The sequence below is a fragment of the Erinaceus europaeus genome, chromosome 9 (assembly GCF_950295315.1).
Source record: "Erinaceus europaeus chromosome 9, mEriEur2.1, whole genome shotgun sequence".
In the NCBI taxonomy this organism is placed as follows: domain Eukaryota; kingdom Metazoa; phylum Chordata; class Mammalia; order Eulipotyphla; family Erinaceidae; genus Erinaceus; species Erinaceus europaeus.
This window is the reverse complement of record NC_080170.1, coordinates 90,766,432-90,789,196: the sequence shown is the minus strand read 5'-3', so window position 1 is coordinate 90,789,196 and position 22,765 is coordinate 90,766,432. Positions and strand designations below refer to the sequence as shown.

At 38.6% G+C, this 22,765-nt stretch overlaps 1 protein-coding gene across 1 annotated transcript in view; it reads right to left on the bottom strand.

Moving 5' to 3' along the window:
- Nucleotides 1-10,478: 10,478 nt before the first annotated feature.
- The window catches only part of SLC9C1 (solute carrier family 9 member C1), a 104,619-nt gene continuing 92,332 nt past the window's right edge, over nt 10,479-22,765 (bottom strand). Inside the window, exons 23-26 of the mRNA XM_007516350.2 lie at nt 20,576-20,749; nt 13,364-13,495; nt 13,048-13,233; nt 10,479-10,778 (exon numbers count right to left, since the gene is read on the bottom strand). Coding sequence (XP_007516412.1) covers nt 10,638-10,778; nt 13,048-13,233; nt 13,364-13,495; nt 20,576-20,749 — 633 coding nt within the window. The 3' untranslated portion in view covers nt 10,479-10,637. The remainder of the gene's footprint in view (nt 10,779-13,047; nt 13,234-13,363; nt 13,496-20,575; nt 20,750-22,765) is intronic.

Genomic DNA, 22,765 nt, shown 5'->3' with positions numbered 1-22,765 from the left:
CGAGAGGGGAGGAGAAGATAGAGAGAGAAACACCTACAGATCTGCATCAACGCTTATGAGGTGCCACCTCCATCCCCCCACTCCCAGCAGTGGAGAGCCTGAGGCTCAAACTGGGATCCTGGCATGGGTCCTTGCTTAGTGCTATATGCACTTAACCCAGTACACCACAGCTCAACCCTTCCCCCATACCTCTTCTTTGTCCTCTTCCCTCTCAATTTCTCCCTTCCTGTCAAATAAATTTGTCCTGTCAAATAAAAATAAAGTAGGAGGTCTGGCTTCTACCTTCTGCAACCCACAATAACCCTGGGTCCATGCTCCCAGCGGGATAGAGAATGGGAAAGCTATCAGGGGAGGGGGTGGGATATGGAGATTGGGTGGTGGGAATTGTGTGGAATTGTACCCCTCCTACCCTATGGTTTTGTTAATTAATCCTTTATTAAATAAAAAATAAATAAAGTAGGAGGGAAAAAAAAAGAAAAAATGGCCACAGGGAGTGGTAGATTCATAGTGCAAGCATCAAATCCAGTGATAACTCTGGTGGCAATTTTTTAAAAAAGTGTATGTAGAGGTATCAAAACTCATTAATAAGATATCACATAACACCTAGAATTGCCAAAACAATCTTGAGGAAAAGAAATAGAAATGGAGGCATCACACTCCCATATCTCAAATTATAAGGCCATCATCATCAAAACAGCCTGGTACTGGAACAAAAATAGGCACACAGACCAGTGGAACAGAATTGAAAGCCCAGAACTAACCCCCACACCTATGGACATCTAATCTTCAATAAAGGGGCCAAAGTATTAAATGGAGGAAGGAAGCTCTCTTCAATAAATGGTGCTGGGAAAACTGGGTTGAAACATGCAGAAGAATGAAACTGAAACACATTATCTCACCAGAAACAAAGATCAACTCCAAATGGATCAAGGACCTGGATGTTAGACCAGAAACTATCAAATACTTAGAGGAAAACATTGGTAAAACACTTTCTCGCCTAAACCTCAAGGACATCTTGGATGAAACAAACCCAAATGCAAGGGAGATTAAAGCAGAAACAAACTAGTGGGACTACATCAAATTGAAAAGCTTCTGCACAGTCTAAGAAGTTATCACACAAACAAAGAGACCCCTCACAGAATGGGAGAAGATCTTCACATGCTATACATCAGACAAGAGACTAATCACCAAAATATACAAAGAGCTCATCAAAGTTAGCAACAAAAAAGCAAATGACCCCATCCAAAAATGACCAGAGGATATAAACAAAACATTCATTTCAGAGGAGATCCAAAAGGCTAACAAACACATGAAAAATTGCTCCAGGTTGCTAATTGTCAGAGAAACGCAAATTAAGACAACATTGAGATACCATCTCACCCCTCTGAGAATGGCATACATCAAAAAGGGCAGCAGTAACAAATGCTGGAGAGGCTGTGGGGACAGAGGAACCCTTCTGCACTGTTGGTGGGAATGTAAATTGGTCCAGCCTCTGTGCAGAGCTGTCTGGAGAACTCTCACAAGGCTAGACATGGACCTTCCATATGACCCAGTAATTCCTCTCCTGCGGATATACCCCAAGGATTCCATAACACCCAACTAAAAAGATATGTGTGCACCTATATTCATAGCAGCATAATTCATAATAGCTAAAACCTGGAAGCAACCCAGGTTCCCAACAACAGATGAGTGGCTGAGAAAGCTGTGTTGTATATACACAGTGGAATACTACACAGCTATTAAGAACAATGAACCCACCTTCTCTGACCCATCTTGGACAGAGCTAGAAGGAATTATGTTAAGTGAGCTAAGTCAGAAAGATCAAGATGAGCATGGGATTATCCTACTCATCAACAGAAGTTGAGAAAGAAGAACAGAAAGGGGAACTAAAAGCAAGATTTGACTAAATCTAGAGTAGGGCACCAAAGTGAAAACCCTGGGGTGAGGGTAAGGGTGGACATTTGGCTTTCCAGGGTGGCTGGGGGAGGGTGGGGTAGGTAGGTGGGATGGGACACAGTCTTTTGGTGGTGGGAATGTTTATGTACACTCCTATAGATTTGTAGTCACATAAATCTCTATTTAACTAATATGAGAGGGGAAAATTGATTGTATGCCTCAAACTTTTTAAAGCACAGTCTGAGTCTTTTTAATACATAGGCTGGGTCTTTGATATGTTGACTCTCTCAAAAGCCTCGACCAGGGAGAACACAGTAGCACAGTTATATACAAGATGGTGGGTATTATACAGCAAATCCTAACAAAGGGACTTTTCAAAGTTAACCCAATTACCAAATAATGTGATGATAACAACAACTATCTATTGTCTTCTTGAACCTTAAGGCCACAAGAACCTCACATTTCTACTATAGAGCCTATATTTTACCCCAGCCCTGGAACCTTAGGGTGGGGTGTACTTTCCTGCATGCTTCTCTCAATTCATACCAAATAATATTGCATCCGCTGATCCCAACCTAATCAACACAATGAGTGCTACCTCCACATGCTTCAATTCAGACTGTGTCCAGGTTGCTATACCACTTTTCAAATAGGTTGAACCATTCTGCATATCCACCATCAACATGAGTCTTCCAGTTGTTCTCATTCCTTGTCAGCACTTGATACTATCAGTTGGGGGTAGCGTGATAGGATGGGTCTAGACTTCAAGTGTAGAATGACAACCCTTCAGCTTCATTGCTCGGGTGAGACCTTTCCTTTCATAGTATTTTCTAATTCCATTCCAGGTGGTTCACTTATTAACAAAGTCCCAAAACCTAGATATAAGCCTGGTCCCATGAGATAGAGCATATGTTCACACATATCCATAAACTAGGGCAAAATATATACCTGGAAGCAAAAGTACACAGTAGTCTGCAGTGAGTAACCCCCAACACTTCATCTGCACTATTCCAGCCTTTAGGTCCATGATTGGTCAACAATTTGTTTGGCTTTGTATGTTAACTCTCTTTTCAGCCACCAGGTTCTAGATGCCATCAGGTTGCTGACCAGACTTCCCTGGACAGATGACCCCACCAATGTGTTCTGCAGTTCCCCAGAGACCCACCCTACTAAGGAAAGATAGAGACAGGCTGGGAGTATAGATCAACCACTCAAAGCCCATGTTCAGCAGGGAAGCAATTACAGAAGCCAGACCTTCCACTTTCTGCAATCCACAATGACCTTGGGTCCATACTCCCAGAGGGATAAAGAATGGGAAAGCTATCTGGGGAGGGGATGGGATAGGGAAATCTGGTGGTGGAAATTGTGTGGAGTTGTACCCCTCCTATCCTACAGTTTTGTTAATGTCTCCTTTTTTAAAATAAATAAATAAATTAAAACAAATTAAAATAAAGAATATATCACCTGCCCAATTTAAAAAAATGGACAAAATATTTGAAAAGATAACTCAACAGTAAAAATATAGAGATGACATATATGGAAAAATGATCAACACCACAGTCATTAAATAAATGCAAATCAAAATCACAATGCAATACTTCTATACACTTATTAGAAAGACACTTTGTAGCTAGAGAGATAGCATAATGGCTGTACAAAAAGAAGTTCAAGAAGGAGACATTGACTTCAAATAATAATTGTTAATTTCAAAAAACAGGTGTTGCAGCTATCAAGAACAATGAACCCACCTTCTCTGACCCATCTTGGACAGAGCTAGAAGGAATTATGTTAAGTGAGCTAAGTCAGAAAGATAAAGATGAGTATGGGATGATCCCACTCATCAACAGAAGTTGAGTAAGAAGATCTGAAAGGGAAACTAAAAGCAGGACCTGACCAAATTACAGCAGGAACCTCACATCTCCACTATAGAGCCTCTACTTCCCCCAGTCCTGGAACCCTTGGATAGGGCCCACTTTCCCATATGCCTCTCCCAATCCATATCAAATAATATTGCATCTGCCGATCACAACCTAATCAACGCAACGATGGCCACCTCAACATGCTTCACTTCAGACTGTGTCCAGAGACTTCATGCGTGGAATGACAACCCTTCAGCTTCATTACTCGGGTGAGACCTTTCCTTTCATAGTATACTCTAATCTCAGGTGGTTCACTTTCTAACAAAGTCCCAAAACCTAGATATACACCAGTTTCTGTGAGAGAGAGCATATGTTCACATGTATCCGTAAACTACTGCAAAATATATACCTGAAAGCAGAAGTACACTAGAGTTTGCAGTGAGTACCCCCCTAACACTTCCTCTCCACTATTCCAAGCTTTGGGTCCATGATTGCTCAACAATTTGTTTGGCTTCGTATGTTAACTCTCTTTTCAGTCACCAGGTTCCAGATGTCATCAGGATGCTGGCCAGGCTTCCCTCGACTGAAGACCCCACCAATGTATCCTGGAGCTCTGCTTCCCCAGAGACCCACCCTACTAGGGAAAGAGAGAGGCAGACTGGGAGTATGGACAGACCAGTCAACGCCCATGTTCAGCGGGGAAGCAATTACAGAAGCCAAACCTTCTACCTTCTGCAGCCCACAATGACCCTGGGTCCATGCTCCCAGAGGGATAGAGAATGGGAAAGCTATCAGGGCAGGGGGTGGGATATGGAGATTGGGTGGTGGGAATTGTGTGGAGTTGTACCCCTCCTACCCTATGGTTTTGTTAATTAATCCTTTCTTAAATAAAAAAAAAAAACAGGTGTAAGGTTATTGTCATTTTGTTTTACATGTTTTCTCTATGTTTTGGCTATTATATTTCAGCCTCGACAATAGTGGTCAGGAGATTTTTCTTGTATGGATAAAATGGACTTTCCAATATAGTCTATTTTGGCTATTAACTATTTGGCTATTATCTATTTTCTCTATGTTTTGGCTATTATATTTCTGGTGAATTAACTATGTATAGTTTCACCAATTATAAGAACTATAAGAACAGTTTTCTTTATTGTTTCATATGCATTATTCTAAGGGAACTATTAATAGGATTGCAAATAATTCTTAATTTTCATAGTGTATTGTTAGTCTCTAAATCTACTTTATAGTGGTTTCTGTAATAGGAAGTAGCATGCAATAGTTAGCTTATAAAAATAAAGATAAAATAATTTAAGCCTGGGGAGATAACATAGTGGCTCTGAGCTCCCTGGTTCAGTCCCTAGAGCCACCAAAAGCCAGATCTGAGTGGTGCTCTGCTGAAAAGAAAAGAGCTAAAATAATTTATCTGAAGGTTATTTTTAAATCTAGTAGTATGCAACTGAGTCATATAAAGCATACATGGACACAAATATCCCCACACAAGATGCTCCATTTTGGTACTCCGCAGCCAGATTAGCCTACTTTTTATTTCCTAGAAGTCTTTTTCTTTTATGTTCTTTACTCAGAACATCTTCTTCCCTTCTTCAGAAAGACTTTGCTTCTTTAGAAAGATTTATTTATTTTTGATAGAGACAGAGAAGTTTTGAGGGAAAGGAGAGGTATTGAGATAGAGAGGGAGAAAGAGAGACCCACTACACTTATACTGCTTCACTGCTCATGAAGATTCTCCCCTGCAGGTGAGGATTGGAGACTTGAACCTGGGTCCTTGCACATGATAATGTGCACACTCTACAGAGTGTGTCACTTCCCAGTCCCTTTTAGAAAGACTTTGCTTATGCTTAATAGCCAATTATTTGCCTTTGGGTTATTTTAGCTTTAAATTATCACAATCCATAATTTTTTTTGCCTCCAGGGTTATTGTTGGGTCTTGGTACTTGCACTACAAATCCACTCCTCCTGGAGGCCATTTTTTTCCTTTTTGTTGCCCTTGTTGTATTTACTGTTATTGTTGTCATTGCTGTTGTTGTCATTGTTGGATAGGACAGAGAGAAATAGAGAGAAGATGGGAAGACAGAGAGGGAGAGAAAGATAGACACCTGCAGAGCTGCTTCATAGATTGTGAGGTGACCCCCCCACTCCCTGCAGGTGGGGAGCAGGGGGCTCAAACCCAGATCCTTGCTTTTTACTCCACATGCACTTAATCCGCTGTGCTACCACTCAGCTCCCATATCCATAACGTTTTAATGGTCTTCTGGTATGTCCTGTCTCTTTAACATAAATTCTTCCTATTTCATCTGCCGACCTGAGAACAACAACTGTTTCACAAGAGATTAAGTAGCAGAATAGAGAGAGGCAACCAGGGGACTAGAATGTTTTCAGATATTACCATGAAGGAATTTTATTTCAGTTAATAATCCACATCTGAGTTTAGAAAGAATAGTGTCATTGGAAGATGCGGCTGGCTATTGCAAAGTGCTGCCTAAGTCACACTAGCACATGGAAGGCTGTTAAACTGCTGGATTCAGGCTATTTCTGGAAGGACAGGTACTCCTGATCATGTTGAAGAAACAGGTAGCTTAGCTGACTTTTAGGGTGACTTGAGATGGTCTCATTGACATAATTTAAAAGTTACGCAAACTGGGGCTGGGTGGTGGCGCACCTGGTTGAGCGTACATGTTACAATGTGCAATGAAGGACCCGGTTTTGAAGGACCCCTGTTCCCCACTTGAAGGGAGAAGGCTTTGCAAGTGGTGAAGCAGTGTTTCAGGTGTCTCTGTTTCTCCCCCTCCCTATCTCCCCTTCCCACTCAATTTCTGGCTGTCTCTATCCAATAAATGAAGATTAAGAAAAAATTTTTTAAAGTTATGCAAACTTTTGAATCTAAAATTAGAGAGAGGGGACATGAAGTAACTTCTGAGATGTAATAACAGTCAGAACACCTGCAGAAAAAGAAAAACACCTAGTTTCCATAAATTACAAAGTATTTTTTTTTACCCAAAATAAAATGCTTAAAATTACTTTTTAAACTGTACTTAATGCCAGAATGGTTTCACTCAGACGTATAATACAGAGAAGTGAAATATATGAACCTACAAGAAAAAGAGTAGTGTAATTGCAAACTATCTCTAAGATTCTTTTTTTAAAAAAATATTTATTTATTCCCTTTTGTTGCCCTTGTTGTTTTATTGTTGTAGTTATTATTATTGTTGTTGTCGTTGTTGGATAGGACAGAGAGAAATGGAGAGAGGAGGCAAAGACAGAGAGGAGGAAAGAAAGATAGACACCTGCAGAGCTGCTTCACCGCCTGTGAAGCGACTCCCCTGCAGGTGGGGAGCCGCCCGGATCCTTATGCTGGTCCTTGTGCTTTGCGCCACCTGCGCTTGACCCGCTGCGCTACAGCCCAACTCCCTATCTAAGATTCTATAAGAACTGTAGTAGGTGTTGGGGTGAGGTGTGTGTTGGGGGTTGGTCACAGAACTTTGGTGGTGGTTGTTGTGTGGAGCTATACTTTATAATCTTATATTAAAAATGGTAAATAAAAAAATTACCTCTGTATTTGTTTCATTTTGAAGGTCTTCTTCCATTAGTCTTTCTTCAACAGGTTTAAGGAAGACTGTTAGTTTAGATCTGAAGAAAAGAACTCTTTCATTCTTTTTTTTTTTTTAATAAATCATTTGATTTGGGGAAATATTGACATACAAGACAGTTGTCACATATGTTTCAGCTAGTCTATCAAATTAAACCAGGTTCACTGTTTCAGTCAGCTCATCTAAGTTTTTTTTTTCTGTATAAGAAAATGAAAAAAAATACTATGACCAAATTTTAAGTTAGGAAATAATTATCATTAATATAGTCTTAATAGTAAAGTTAATATGGGACCAGGCAGTGACATACCCAGTGGAGTGTTCACATTACCATGCCCAAGGACTGGGTTCAAGACCCTGCCTCCACTTGAAGGTGATGAATCTTCAAAGAGTGGTGAAGTAGTGCTAGGGGTATTTTTCTTTCTCTGTCTCCCCAACCCCTCTCAACTTGTCTCTGTTTCTTAAAACAAACAAACAAATCTTTAGAGATAGTACAGTTAATATATAAGGAAAAGAGATAGGTGATCTACTTGAGTGCATTTGTCTCACCAAGCCATTCTATTTCATTACAGTTCTCTCTTTTTTTTTTTTTGGCTCTCCCTTTTTTAAAGAAACACTTTATTTTTTATTAATGTTTTACATTTGACAGTAAATACAACAGTTTGTACATGCATAACATTTCCCAATTTTCCATGTAGCTCATCTAATTTAACCAGGTTCAAATTACTCTCACACATTCAGGGCCTAGATATACAACTTGTAATATAACTTCGTGGGAAGAAGGGCCACTTAAAAGAGGATTAGAAGTCATTTTCAAAAAGATTAAGTGACAAATATGTACAAGTTTGGAAATTAGAGACAAGTCTTCTATTTTTCTCATCCTCTCTAAACATTGTTGTACCAGTGTGTTTTAAAAGTGCCAGGTACATAAAAAAGAAAATTAATGATTTGTACTTTTTTGTGTGTGCAATATAGTGTAATGAAACAAACAGACCAGTAGGTCTACAGACAATAAACACAATATGTAAAAATATAATAATTTGGGGAGCCAGGCGGTGGCACACCTGGCTAAGTGCTCACGTTACAATGCACAAGGACCCAGGTTCAGGGCCCTGGTCCCCACCAGAGTGGAAAAGCTTCATGAGTGGTAGAGCAGGCTGTAGGTGTCTCTTTCCCTCTCTATCTTCCACTCCTGTCTCAATTTCTCTCTATCTCTATCCAATAATAAATTTAAAAAAAGAAAAATATAGTAATTTGGAATGTATCAGTGGTGGCTTCTTGGGAAAAGAAGCTGAGATTCAAAGTCTGTCATGTGGAGTGAGATGTCAGAGTGGTATGATTAGGTTACACAGTGTGAGGAGATGAGATGGCTCACAAAGAAGTAGATGGTGAAGCTTCCAACACCATGCCCTGTTCATGCTTAATCTGAAAGTCAGTGAGAACATAATTAATGACAGTACTGTATGTCCACATGGATTCAAAATTATACAGTTGTAACATAATAAGAAGACTTGTTTAAAACTGTAGCACAGAAATAGGAAGACAGCTAAGCTATTTACGAAACAGATTTCAGACCTGATGCTAGAAGATCCTTGACCTCATTCCCAGAATCGCTTCGATAAACCAGAGCTAGCTTTATAGAAGAAAGTTGTATTTAAAAAACAATAGATCAATGGAATTTTTCTTTTCCTTTAACTATTTTATTCATTTATTTATTGGATAGAGACATAAATTAAGAGGGAGAGGAGAGAGAAAGAGACTTGCAACACTGCTTCACTGCTTAGAAGCTTCTTTCTGCAGGTAGAAGGGGCCTCGGATCCAAGACTTTGTGTAAGGTAATATGTGCGCTATACTGAGTGAGCCACTATCTGGCCCTAGAATTTTTATTTTCATTTACTTTATTTATTTTTGATCAAAGAAACTGTCATGATTTACTCTCAATCTATTCTTACTAGGTTCTGGAAATCCCTGAGCTATATGGACAATCATTGTGGACTAGGTCAGATTTACTTTAATCAAATTGGAAAGAAACTTCAAGCAAGGCCACACATAATCATTCTTGGTAAGCAGACATCTTGACGTAAGACTGAGTGAGCAAAACTAAACAAAATAGGGGGAAATAATGGGCCAGAGAGATTGGATACCTGCCTTATAAAATATGGCCTGGGTTCAAATCTGGTCCCCATATAAGAGATGTTATGGCACTCGGGGAAACTTCAGTATTGTAGTGCTTTCCCCTCAGTCTCTCTGTCTGTCTGAAAAAGTGAATTGGAGTAGGAGCTGAATGGTGGTGCACCTGGGTGAGTACAGGTCCCTACGTGGGTAGGGAAAGATACATGAGTAGAGAAGTAGTGATGTGTGTGTGTGTGTGTGTGTGTGTGTGTGTGTTCTCTTCTCTCAATTTATCTCTGTCCTATCAAATTAAAAAGAAAAAAATAAATGACCACTGGGAGTGATGGATTGGTTGTGTAGGCATTGAGTTACAGCAACGTGGCAAAAAAAAAAAAAGATTTGAAATGGTGAAATTACTGATGCATGAAACCCCAACTCTGCAAAAAAAAGGAAATAATTTAGTAGTCAGTAGTAGAATTAGCCATACTGGGGAAAAGAGTCATCAACAGCAGTTATTTATATCTTTGAGCTGTTTAGTGGGAAATCGTCATTATTGCATACTTATATAGCATACTGTTTTATTAATTGAGGTGCTCATATAACCATTAACTTATCATTAGATATTTTATTCTAATTTTTATTTTATAAATTAATCTGATTATTATTATTAGAGTATTGCTTAACTCTGACTATGGGCTTTTGATGCCTTCGTTAGGTTGTTGCACTACTGATGGTCCTAACTCCCGAGCAGTCATTTTCTCTTTTTGATTTCTTTATTTTGGCTAAGTGCCTATATATTATATTACCTAATCAAGCAACCGAACTACTTTTAAGATTCTGGAGATCTTGTGATAAATTTAATTTCTCAGTGTATGTTGGCATCAAGAAGAGCATATATCACGTTCACTACACTTAATTTAATTTAATTTTTTTATCTTTTTTACAATAGTTTGTACTTGCATAACAATTCCTAGTTCTTATAGATGCAATACAGAATGATTTCCAACTATAGTTTCCTATATGTTCTGAACTTTATTTCATACATTAGATATAGAATACAGCAGTTAAAGGCCATATACTAGATGACAAATACAGAAGTTTTAGACTGTATACAACTCTCCATCTATATACATATATATTGAATACATGGAAAGTAAGCTTTCAATACTCATGAACTTAAACTCAAATCTTCATTTCTTGTAGCTCTTCTACGTGAACTTACAAATTTTCTGTGGTCCCATTTGAATTTTTGTATATCTATTGACGTTTTAATAACCATTATCTTTGTCAAATCCTCAATGCCTTGTATCTGAAATTGACAGAATATAAGTTAATTCATAACTAAATATTATACATAAAAGATTTTCACTAGTAAGTTCCTATTTCAGGTAGTCTAAAAATTGAAAATGCCAATAAATACTAGACTTATACCTTAAAATACCTGAGTATGTTGGTCTTGTGAAAGGCTACAGCCCGTACACTTTCCCTAATTTTTATTCAATATTTATTTCTCGTAAAGGTGAGAAAAAGAGCCAAGAGTCAACCTTCAGGAACTGGGAATTTAGTGATAAATTATGTGGTTAATATGTATTTATATGCATATAGTCTGAATTCCTAACATCACATGAGAGATCAACAAAAACAAAGGAAATTCCATGGACAATGGAGCAGTACTTTGACTTCTCTTTCTCCTTCTCTTTTATAAAAAGAAACGTATCACAGAAAGAATTAATAATTAATGATTATCAAAAATGTCATCCACAGAGTTTTACTATGTAGCAGAAAGAATGTTTGAAAAATAATGAATTTCGGGGGTCGGGTGGTAGTGCAGCAGGTTAAGTACACATGGTGCAAAGCGCAAGGACGGCCTTAGGATCCCGGTTCTAGCCCCAGGCTCCCCACCTGAGGGGGGGGTTGCTTCACAAGTGGTTTAGCAGGTCTGCAGGTGTCTATCTTTCTCTCCCCCTCTGTCTTCCCCTCCTCTTTCCATTTCTCTCTGTCCTATTCAACAACATCAATAACAAAGACAATAATAGTAACCACAACAGTGATAATAAAACAAGGGCAACAAAAGGGGGAAAATAGCCTCCAGGAGCAGTGGATTTGTAGTGCAGGCACTGAGCCCCAGCAATAACCCTGGAGGCAAAAAAAAAGAAAAAGAAAAAAGAAAAATAATGAATTTCCAGGATGAGGCCAAAATAGCTTCATATGGAAACCATGTGTTTATCTCCTCCTGCATTTACAACAAAGCTACAGCAAAACTTGGAATAGTCCACACAGAAATTGATCTAAAACAAAAAGCAGAGGACCAGAGCTGCTACAGCAAGGGACAAAAATAAAGCACTAGGCAGAAGAGAGACACAGAGATACCTTGTCAAGAAGGAAACTCCACCAAATGGCAACAAATTGAAACTAGGAAGAGCTTTCTAAGAAAGGGAACTTTACTTTTTTCTTTTAAAATATTTTTATTTATTATTGAATAGAGACAGAGAGAAATTAAGGGAGTGGGGGAGATAGAGAGGAAGAGAAGAAGAGTGACACCTGCAGCCCTCCTCCACCACTCCTGAAACTTTCCCCCCCTGAAAGTGGGGTGCAACTTTACTTTTTTAATTTAAAAATAGATTTTAATCCGGAGTCGGACGGTAGTGCAGCTGGTTAAGCGGACGTGGCACAAAGCGCAAGGACTGGCTGTAAAGATCCCTGTTTGAGCCCCAGACTCCCCACCTGCAGTGGAGTCACTTCACAGGCGGTGAAGCAGGTCTGCAGGTATCTTATCTTTCTCTCCCTTTCTCTGTCTTCCCCTCCTCTCTTCATTTCTCTCTGTCCTATCCAACAATGACGACGACGTCAATAACAACAACAATAAAAAGAAAACAAGGTCAACAAAAGGGAAAATAAATAAATTAGTTAAAATATAGATTTTAATCTTAGAATGCTTGAGGTTAAATAGGAGACCCACCTGGACACTAATGATAAACGTAAGTTCAAAGTATAAAGTTGGTAAACAATAAACAATCATACAGGTAAAGGGCATCCTACAAAAGATCAAGGATTTCAGGATAAAAGACTTAGTAAGAGACAGGACAGTTATCTAATGATTAAGAGACATTCATAACGATGACTAAATACTTTTATGTACAAAATGAAGGAGGATGTGAAGTGTCCCCCCTGCACGTGGGGAGCAGGGGTTTGAAGCCAGGTCTTTGGGCATAGTACAATGTACGCTTAACTGAGGGCCCCACTTGCAGGTCCTTAAATTTTTTTTAATTAAGGGGTTAATGCTTCACAGTATAGTCTTTATGTATTTATTTTTATAGAGACAGAGAGAAATTGAGAGGGAGATAGAAAGGATGAGAGGCGGAGAGACCTCACTCAGCCCTTACAGTCCGTGTATCTTTAAGACACAGACACAGCCTCTCATCACTCACTTGATTGGTCTCTAGGAAACACACCTGGATCCCAATGTCCTTCATTCTATCCCTTTGCTTTGCTTTGGTGTAATACACCACACTCAATCCAAGTTTCACCTTAAGATACATGACATTTTGACCTAAAGATATGAGTTAAGACTTCTTTACCTGATGGCATGTTATAGGAATTAAGGAAGGGGTCTTATAAGCTTTTCGTAACTGACAATCTTCTACAGCTCCATGTATGAGTATGACATAAATTACAGTTTCATCATAGATATCAGTTTTGGTGTTCATTGGTACGTCTTTTATAAAACCATTACAGAGCTTTAACTGCATCTTATAGTTCCAGTCCTACAGGAAAAACACAACTCTGTAGTCTACTGTGTATAAAGTTGAGCTTAACTTTCTAAATCGTTAACATAACAGGATTCAGTGCAATTCTATTCAGAGAGCAGAATGAATTTATTTAAACACTTCTTACCTTGTATGATAAACGTTCCTTAATTTTCCTGGCAGTAATAGAAAGTCCTAGTTTTAGCCACATTTTATATTCAATGTCATTAGGGCATTGTTCAAAAAATTCATACAAATTACTTTTGGGAATAAAACATGTCTGTAAAAGAATATAAACTTAAATTACTATTTCTGTGCACCTATGGTTTAAGAGGATAAGGTTTACACAAACACACAACATATTCGAGATAAGACTAAAGTTTTTTTTTTTTTTCTAAGAGTAATTGCTGGGAAGTCTAAAGATGTATATTATAAATGTTTTCCTGATCTTGACCTATAAGAAATATTAAAAGGCAATGTGGTACAGGGGGCCATATAATGGTGCACCTTGCTGAGAGCACATATTACGGTGGTGAGGACTCTAGTTCAATTTGCTGGTCCACATTTACAAGCAGTGAAGCAGTGCTGCAGTTCTCTCTCTTTCTCTCTCTCTCTTTCTTTCTCTCTCTCTCTCCCTCTCCCGCCCCTCTATTTCCTCTTCCCTCTCAATTTCTCTGTCCTATCAAATTAAAAATAATAAATAAATAGTAGAAAGAAAATGTGATATAATGAGAGGTTCTTTGTTTTTTTATTTACTTATTTATTTACTTTTGCCCCTAGGGTTATTGCTGGGGCTCAAAGCTTGCACTACCAATCCATTGCTCCTGGAGGCTATTTTTTTTTCAATTTTATTGGATAGGACAGAGAGAAATTGAGAGAGAAGGTAGATACAGAGGGAGAGAGAAAGACATCTGCAGAGCTGCTTCACCACTGCAAAGCAACCCCCCCTGCAGGTGTGAAACTGGGGGCTTGAACTGAGATCCTTGCATGGATAGTTCTGGGCAGCATACTACATGTGCTTAAATTAACCCAGTGCTCCACTGCCTGGCACCCAAGAGGTTCTTTATTATTTGTATAGATTCTGAAAACATAGAAAACAACATACCCGTCTACGGCCATACCACCCTGAACACGCCCGATCTCGTCTGATCTTGGAAGAAAACAACATACCCAAAATCATTTAAATTTTGCTTTTTTAGTTTATTTTTATTTTTCAGTTTCTTTATTGGGGAATTAATGTTTTACACTCAACAGTAAATATAATCGTTTGAACATGCATAACATTTCCCAGTTTTCCATATAACAATACAACCCCCACTAAGTCCTCTGCCATCCTATCTGGATCTGTATTCTCCCCCCCTCCCCCACCAACCCCAGAGTCTTTTACTTTGGTGCAACATACCAATTCCAGTTCAGGTTCTACTTGTGTTTTCTCTTCTGATCTTGTTTTTCAACTTCTGCCTGAGAGTGAGATCATCCCATAGACATCCTTCTGTTTCTGACTTATTTCACTTAACATGAATTTTTCAAGGTCCATCCAGGATCGGCTGAAAACAGTGAAGTTACCATTTTTCATAGCTGAGTAGTATTCTGTTGTGTATATATAACACAGCTTGCTCAGCCACTCATCTGTTGTTGGACACCTGGGTTGCTTCCAGATTTTGGCTCTTACAAATTGTGCTGTTAAGAACTTATGTGTACACAGATCTTTTGAATGGGTGTGTTGGGTTCCTTAGGATATATCCCCAGGAGAGGAATTGCAGGATCATAGGGTAGGTCCATTTCTAGCCTTCTGAGAGTTCTTCAGGCTGTTCTCCTCAGAGGTTGGACCAATTGACATTCCAAACAGGAGCGCAGGAAGGTTCCTTTGACCACACACCTCTCCAACATTTGTTGATGTTACCTTTTCTGATGTATGAGATTCACACAGGAGTGAAGTGGTATCTCAGTATCTCTATGTTGTCTTTATTTGCGTTTCTCTGACAATGGAATACTTGAAGCATTTCTTCTTCATGTGTTTCTCAGCCTTTCAGATCTCTTCTGTGGTGAATATTCTGTTCATGTCCTCTCCCTATTTTTGGATGGGGTTATTTGTTTTCTTATTGTTGAGTTTGGCAAGCTCTTTTTATATTTTGGTTATTAGCCTCTTGTCTGATGTATGGCATGTAAAGATCTTCTACCATTCTGTGAGGGGTCTCTTGGTTTGGGTAGTGGTTTCTTTTGCTGTGCAGAAGCTTTTAATTTGATGTAGTCCCACAAGTTTATGCTTTCCTTAATCTTCTTTGTAATTGGACTCGTTTCATTGAAGATGTCTTTAAAATCTATGGAGAAAAGAGTTCTGCCAATATTTTCCTCTAAGTATCTGACAGTTTCTCATCTAACTTTCAAGCTCTTGAACCACTTGGAATTTACTTTTGTATTTGGTGAAATACAGTGGTTCAGTTTCATTCTTCTGCAGGTTTTAACCCACTTTTTCCAACACCATTTGTTGAAGAGACTCTGCTTTCCCCATAGTCCAGGCACCTTTGTCAAAGATTAGATGTCCATAGGTGGGGACTTATTTCTGGGCTCTCAATTCTATTCCATTGGTCAGTGTGTCTGTTCATGTTCCAGTACCTAGTAGATTTGATGACAATGGCGCTGTAATACAATTTGAGACCTGGGAGTGTGATGCCTCCAAGTTCTGTTCTTTCTTCTCAAGATGGGTTTGGCAATTCTAGTTCTTTTCTGGTTCCAGATAAACATGTGTAGCATTTGTTCTATTCTCCGTAAAAATGTGGTTGAGATCTTGATGGGGATAGCATTAAATTTATATATGGCTCTAGGCAGTATATTCATTTTGATGATGTTAGTTCTTCCAACCCATGAACATGGAATATCTTTCCACTTTGTTTCTTTTTCAATTTCCTTGAGTAGTGACTCATGATTTTCAGTATACAAATCTTTCACTTCTTTGGTTAAGTTTATTCCTAGGTATTTTATTGTTTTTGTTGCTATAATAAAAGGAATTGATTTTTGGATTTCATCTTCTTCTAACTTAGTGTTTGCATAGAGGAAATGCCACTGACTTTTGAATGTTAATTTTGTAGCCTGATACCTTACTGTATTGCCTGATGATTTCCAAAAGCTTCTTGCTGGATTCCTTAGGCTTTTCTATGTATACTATCATGTCATCTGCAAATAGGGAGAGTTTGACTTATTCTCTTCCAATCTGTATCCCTTTCATTCCTTGCTCCTGCCTGATTGCTATGGCAAGAACTTCCAACACTATGTTGAATAGTAATGGTGAATGTGGGCAGCCCTGTCTAGTACCTGATCTGAGTGGACATGCTTCCAGTTTTTCACCATTGAGTATGATGTTGGCTGTAGGTTTGCTATACATAGACTCCACTATCTTTTTGTTGGTGAAACAGACTGGAGGTGCCTCTCAACTGGTAAACTGCTGGACTGTTACCAGCCATTTAATCTCTCCCTAGGCTCCTCTCTGTCCATGAACCACACATGTTTGCACTCACCAGTGATTTGGTGGGTTCCTGATGTCATTCTAGTCCTGTCTTATTGTGGTCTCAGGTGATCTCCTTTGGTATTCCTAGTTGACCCGGGAGAGGAGAGGAGAGAAACACAGCTGCTGCTGCTGCTCCATAGCTCCCACCTCCGGAAGTGTAAATTTTGTTTTATTTATTCATAAGTCTTCATCATTTGTAAAATTCATATGGAGTATTTGACTACATGTTGACTTCACAACAGTTTTCCAGGCAAAAAGGCCCTATTCCACACTGCAGAACAAGCAGGTGTTGCTATCCAACCTATAGGTGCATGTCTTTTTATTACCTGAAATCCCCAACTAAGAAACAGAAAAACATTCTAGTGATAGAAACAAGACCAACCACACTCCACTGAATGCACATGTTACAGTGTGCCATTACCTAGGTTTAAGCTCCCAGTCCCCACCCTTCAGGGGAAAGATTCACAAGCTGTGAAACAGTGTTGCAGGTGTCTCTTTTTCTCTTTCCCTCTCTATATCCCTCTTCCCTCTCAATTTCTCTCTGACTCTTCCAAATGAATAAATAAATACATAAAATTTAAAAATGCATCATAAATAAAAGAACTAAGACCAGCATTGTTATGGTGGGCTCTCTTATTTTATTATTCTTGAGTGTTTTTTTTTAAATAACTTCACAAACCAGTGAGGTTTTTGCATTATGTTTTTGTACCCTTTGAGAGTGATTACATCTTACTATACAGAATATTGTATAATATATTCTGTATAATGCTCCTGGGGTCAGAGTGATTGTACAGTGGTAAGTGATTTAGACAATAGGCTGTCATGACAGAGGTACTAGAGACCCCAGATTCTCCTTATATAGTGTTCTCATGTGGTAGGGGCTTGAACACAGGCCTTTAGTCATAGTAAAGTGTGTGCTTTCCTATGTGAGCTCACTCCTGGCCCCCTTTGATATTGTTGATGAAAAGTCAATGATAACCTCTCCCTTATTGTTTTCCAACATATTGCTGTCTTTTCCACTCTGACTACTTTCTAGAATTAAGCGTTTTCTCCTTTTTTAAACAGTGTGATATACATGTATTTGTGTGTGAGTTGTCTGCATTTGTGTTGCTCCTGACTGGTATTTGATTCTAGACTTCAAAGTCCTGGGTGAATTGGGTTTAATTTTATAAGCTTCAGTTTCTCAAGATTCCCAGACTTAAACTGTCTTGTCTTTCAAAGGATTAATGCATCTAACTAACATTTTTACTGAATTTTGTTGCTGTTGTACTTGTGTGGTACCAGTAACTTCATCATAGCTTGAATTAGAAGGCTAGAGAATTATATGCAGGCCCTAGGTGTCATAGTTCCATTTGTACTTATTCTATTACAAATTTCCAAATGCTACAGACATTTAAAACTTTTCCTTTGTCTTTCCCCCCCAACATTTTTATTATCTATTTACTATCTATTTTAAATTGTCACTAGCATTATTGATGGAGCTTGGTGCCAACACTAGGACTCCACAACTCCCAGTAGCTAGATTTTTCCTTCCTTCTTTCCTTCCTTCCTTCCTTCCTTCCTTCCTTCCTTCCTTCCTTCCTTCCCTCTTTCCTTCATTCCCTCCTTCCTTCCTTTCTTTCTTCCTTCCTTCCTTCTTTCCTTCCTTCCTTCCTTCCTTCCTTCCTTCCTTCCTTCCTTCCCTCCTTCCCTCTTTCCTTCTTACTTCCCCTTCCTTCCTTCTTTCTCTTTCATTTCTTTCTTTCTTCCTTCCTTTCTTTCTTTATTTCCTGCAATTTTATTTAATGGTACAGACAGAAATTGAGAAAAGAAAGAGATTAAAAACAGAGAAAGAGAGACATCTGCACACCTGCTTCATTACTCCTAAAGTGACCTCCCTGAGATGGAGAGCAGGGACTCTTAACAGGATCCTTGTGCATGGTAACGGGTGCACTTAACCATGTACACATAGCCCACCCACTCAGTCTCCATACCAATGACATTTTGGAGAAAAAAGGAGATCTTTGTCCCAAAAGATCTTCTGTATTTTAGATTAAACTAACTTCTCCCCTCTGGTGTCAATTAAGTAATCTCCTTTTGCATTTCCTGCAAGCTTAAGGGTTTAGGGATGACTTGTAAATAGTTTATAATATAGTTGCCACATGTATATAGTTTCTTATCTCCTCATAATAAGTGACTGTACACCATATCCATGACCAGCTGAAGGGGTTGGGAACCCAATACAGATTCATTATATTTATCTACCTATCTATCTATCTATCTATCTATCTATCTATCTATCTAGACTCTTTTTCTCATTGGAATCATATACAGAAGAATTTTTCCATGTCATGTTTTTGAAAGAGATTGTAGAGTGAAAGTAGAATAAATAATTTTACCTCTTTCTGGTAAAAAATATATTTTCAGAGCAATAAACTGATATTCCAGCAAACTTACTGGAAATAAATAATTATCAACTTAATTTTTACATATTTATAAGGTTTGGCTGTTTGCAATTGCTGTTCTTAGAAAGTTCAAATCTGGTCAGTGGGAACCTTCAATGCTTTAAAGAATTTTGTTCTCACTTGTGTTAAGGAAACTCCTACCCATTTTACTCAACTTTCCTATAAACATTCCACTAATTATTTCATAATATATCTTCAAAATTCATTTTTTCTTTCAGTGGGGTAGGTGAACTTTTTATAAGACATTTTGCCAGAACATTATACAAGGTACAAATAAATCTGTAACAAGTTTGCTTCTTCATCATTTCTACTTAAAAAAAAATGTCATGAGGGGCCCTAGTCAAGAAATCCTTGGATTTCCACATAGATATGCTGGACCTAGACCTCTAACTGATCACTGACCATCTCCTTCATAAACAACATCATAAACCATCTTGTGGACCTCTATGAGACATTGCCCTCAGTGTAGAACAACAGTGGTAAAAATTTCCCTGTTCTCCAAAGGAAGACTGGGCCAACATACTCTGCCACTCAACGAAGACTGGTCCTAAAATGAGTATAGCCTAGATTGTTCCTAGGTATGACCATGGAAGGTGAACTTAAGACTGACAGGGACTCAAGGTTACACAGTGTCCTGTGCTAAATATGAATAGACATGGGCCCTATGTCAGATCTATGGGGTTTACAGCTAGTGGTATTATATAATTTTCCTATATTTGCGAGCTTCTCTGTGCCCTTATCCAACTTTCTAGTCCTATTCCCAACTCTGACACCATCTCCCCAGATCATGCTTTTATCCTACTTGCATGTTAGCTGTCAGGCCCAGGCAAAGATTAGTAAAGTCATGGGCCCCTTGGAATATAACTAAAATAGACTTCCTAGGTTTTTCCAACATGAAGACCCCAAATATCACCTGCTGTACTTTTACCTTCAGGTTCCTGATTATTAAAAAAAATTGTTCTGCTTTATATTTTAATGCTTTTCAGCCACCAAGTTGCAGATGCTACCATGATGCCAATGTGACTTCCCTGGGCAGACAACCTGACCAATATGTCCTGGAACCCCACCTTCCCAGAGTCCTGCTCCACTAAGGAAATACAGAAACAGGCTGGGATTATGGATTGACCTGTCAACACCCATGTCTAGCAGAGAAGCAATTACAGAAGCCAGACATTCTACCTTCTGTTCCACATAAAGATCTTTGGTCCATACTCCCAGAGGGATAAAGAATAGGGAAGCTTCCAGTGGAGGGGGTGGGCTTAGAATCATCTTATACCATAATCTTATCAATAATTATTAAGTCCTAATAAAAAATTATCATAAGACTTTAAACATATACTAAGTGTAGAAATAATCTTACATTTGGTACTAGAGGTTTAACAAGATCAACAATAAAGTTATCTTTTCTGACCTCTACTACAGTTTTGCAGGTAGCAGAATATTTCATTGGTTCATTCGTTAAACAGTTTAACTCTCCTATTATTCCACCATGGATCACATAGTCTGTGTAAATTATTTCATCATCTTTGTCCTCTGACTCACAGAATGTTTGGTCAATCCCCAAACCTGGCTTTGACCTTTTAAGCTATTTAGGAGCAAGGAAAGAGAAAAATGCAAATACCAAATCAATTAACCAAAATGAATTTGTAGCTTTTTCTTAGGTTTTAACAGTTTTAATGTATACAATTTGTTTTGATAATACTTCTTTTTGTTCTACTTGTGGAAAATTTCTTACACCAATAATAAATTAAAAATAAAGTGTCTTTAATACTATGTTTTTTATTGTTTTTGTTCATTCAAATTATAACTGAAAAATTCTGATTACAGTGAGCAACAAGTTATGTTATAATATGAAACTTTTTTTGTTTATATTATTTAACTAAAACTTTTCCAAAAAGTAAAAATTAAGTTCTTACATGAAAATCTATTAATTCTACATCCCATAACATTTTATTTATTTATTCATTTATTTAATTTACTTTTTTTGTCTGGGGAAATGGTGTCATAGTTGGAAAAAGGACTACAAAGGTGGATTAGGGAAGAGAGTAGCTCCCAAATATGGGGAAAATATATAAATATTGTTAAATGTAAACACCACCGGTTTGATCTGGGGCCCATATTCAGTACAGGAGCCTCTGTAACCTATGCACCCTTGAAGGTCTGAGCTGGCCTTCTGTGGTCACGGCTAGGAACATTCCAGGCTGCACTAATTTCAGGACCCATCTTCCTCGGGTAGTAGGTAGAGTATGTTCAACCTCACTTTGGAAAATGGAGCATTCCTTACCATTATTGATCCACATTGAGGGCAAGGTCCTATAGGAGCACACAAAGGGGTCCATTATTGTTGGTTGCGTGGTGGGGGAGAGAGAAGAGACCAGGAACTTGTGGCGGAGAGGGAACGCAAATCTTTATTCATGCAGATGCTCCAGAATTGGGTGTGAGCACAGTGGTTTAGGCCACGTGGTGCTAGCAAAATGTCCACCTCCCACTATGCCCACCAGCCTTTCTCTGGGTTGGGTCACAGAAGAGGAAAAAGAGAGCTAAAGGGGAAACAGGAGAGGCTTTTATGGGAGAATTCCCGAAGTGGCAAGTCAGGACGGGATTGGCTAGAAAAGGGGGTGGAGGTAGGCAAAAGGCATGCTGGGAAGGTGGAAGCATCCTTAGCAACTGTTGCAATGGTTTAAACTGAATTTGCAGTACCCTGAGAGGATAATGTGGTGGAGATCTGTAAATAATACTTGCATGGAAATATAGTGGTTTGTGGGCCCTGCCAGTGTTCAACTACATCTACACAATTTCCCAACACATTATGTTGTTCCTGATGGAGATGACCAGTGACAGTGGCGTCCTCTCTAATTTTTTTTTCTATCTCTATCCAATTAAGAAAGAAAGGAAGGGCGTAGGTGGTGGTGCATCTGGTAAGCACACATGCATGAGGACTGGGTTTGAGCCCCCCAGTACCCACCTGCAAGGAAAAAGCTTTGTGAGTGGTGAAGCAGGGCTGCAATTGTCTCTTTCTCTTTCTCTCCTCCTCACCCCTCGATTTCTCACTGTCTTTATCCAACAATAAATAAAAGTAAAAAAAGAAAGGAAGAAAGAATGAAAGAAAGATAAAAAAGAGAACTAAGGAGAAATTCTAAAATGTAAGGAAGTGATATATGAAACGAGTGAGATGGATTTAACAGCAGAATAGGTACTGCAGAATGTAGGTCAGTGAAACTGAAAACAATAGAACTACCAAAATTGAAGTAGAGAAGAGATTTAAAAATGATGAAAGATGTAGACAAATATGGAAAAAAGACATTGAAAACTAGAATGAAAATAGCTAGGAGAAATTAAATAAAAACTACTAAATAAGGGGCCAGGCAGTGGCACACCTGGTTAAGCACACACACTACAGTGTGTAAAGACCTGGTTTCAGACCCCTGGTCCCCACCTGCAGGGGGAAAGGGTCACCATGGTGAAGCAGGAAGATTTTATATTAAGATGTGAATTCTCCCTAATTGATGTATAGATTTAACACATTTTTTTTCTCTAGCTATTTATAGATTCAAAATCGGCATGTTTAAAAAATTACATGAGAGGAGTCAGGTGATAGAGC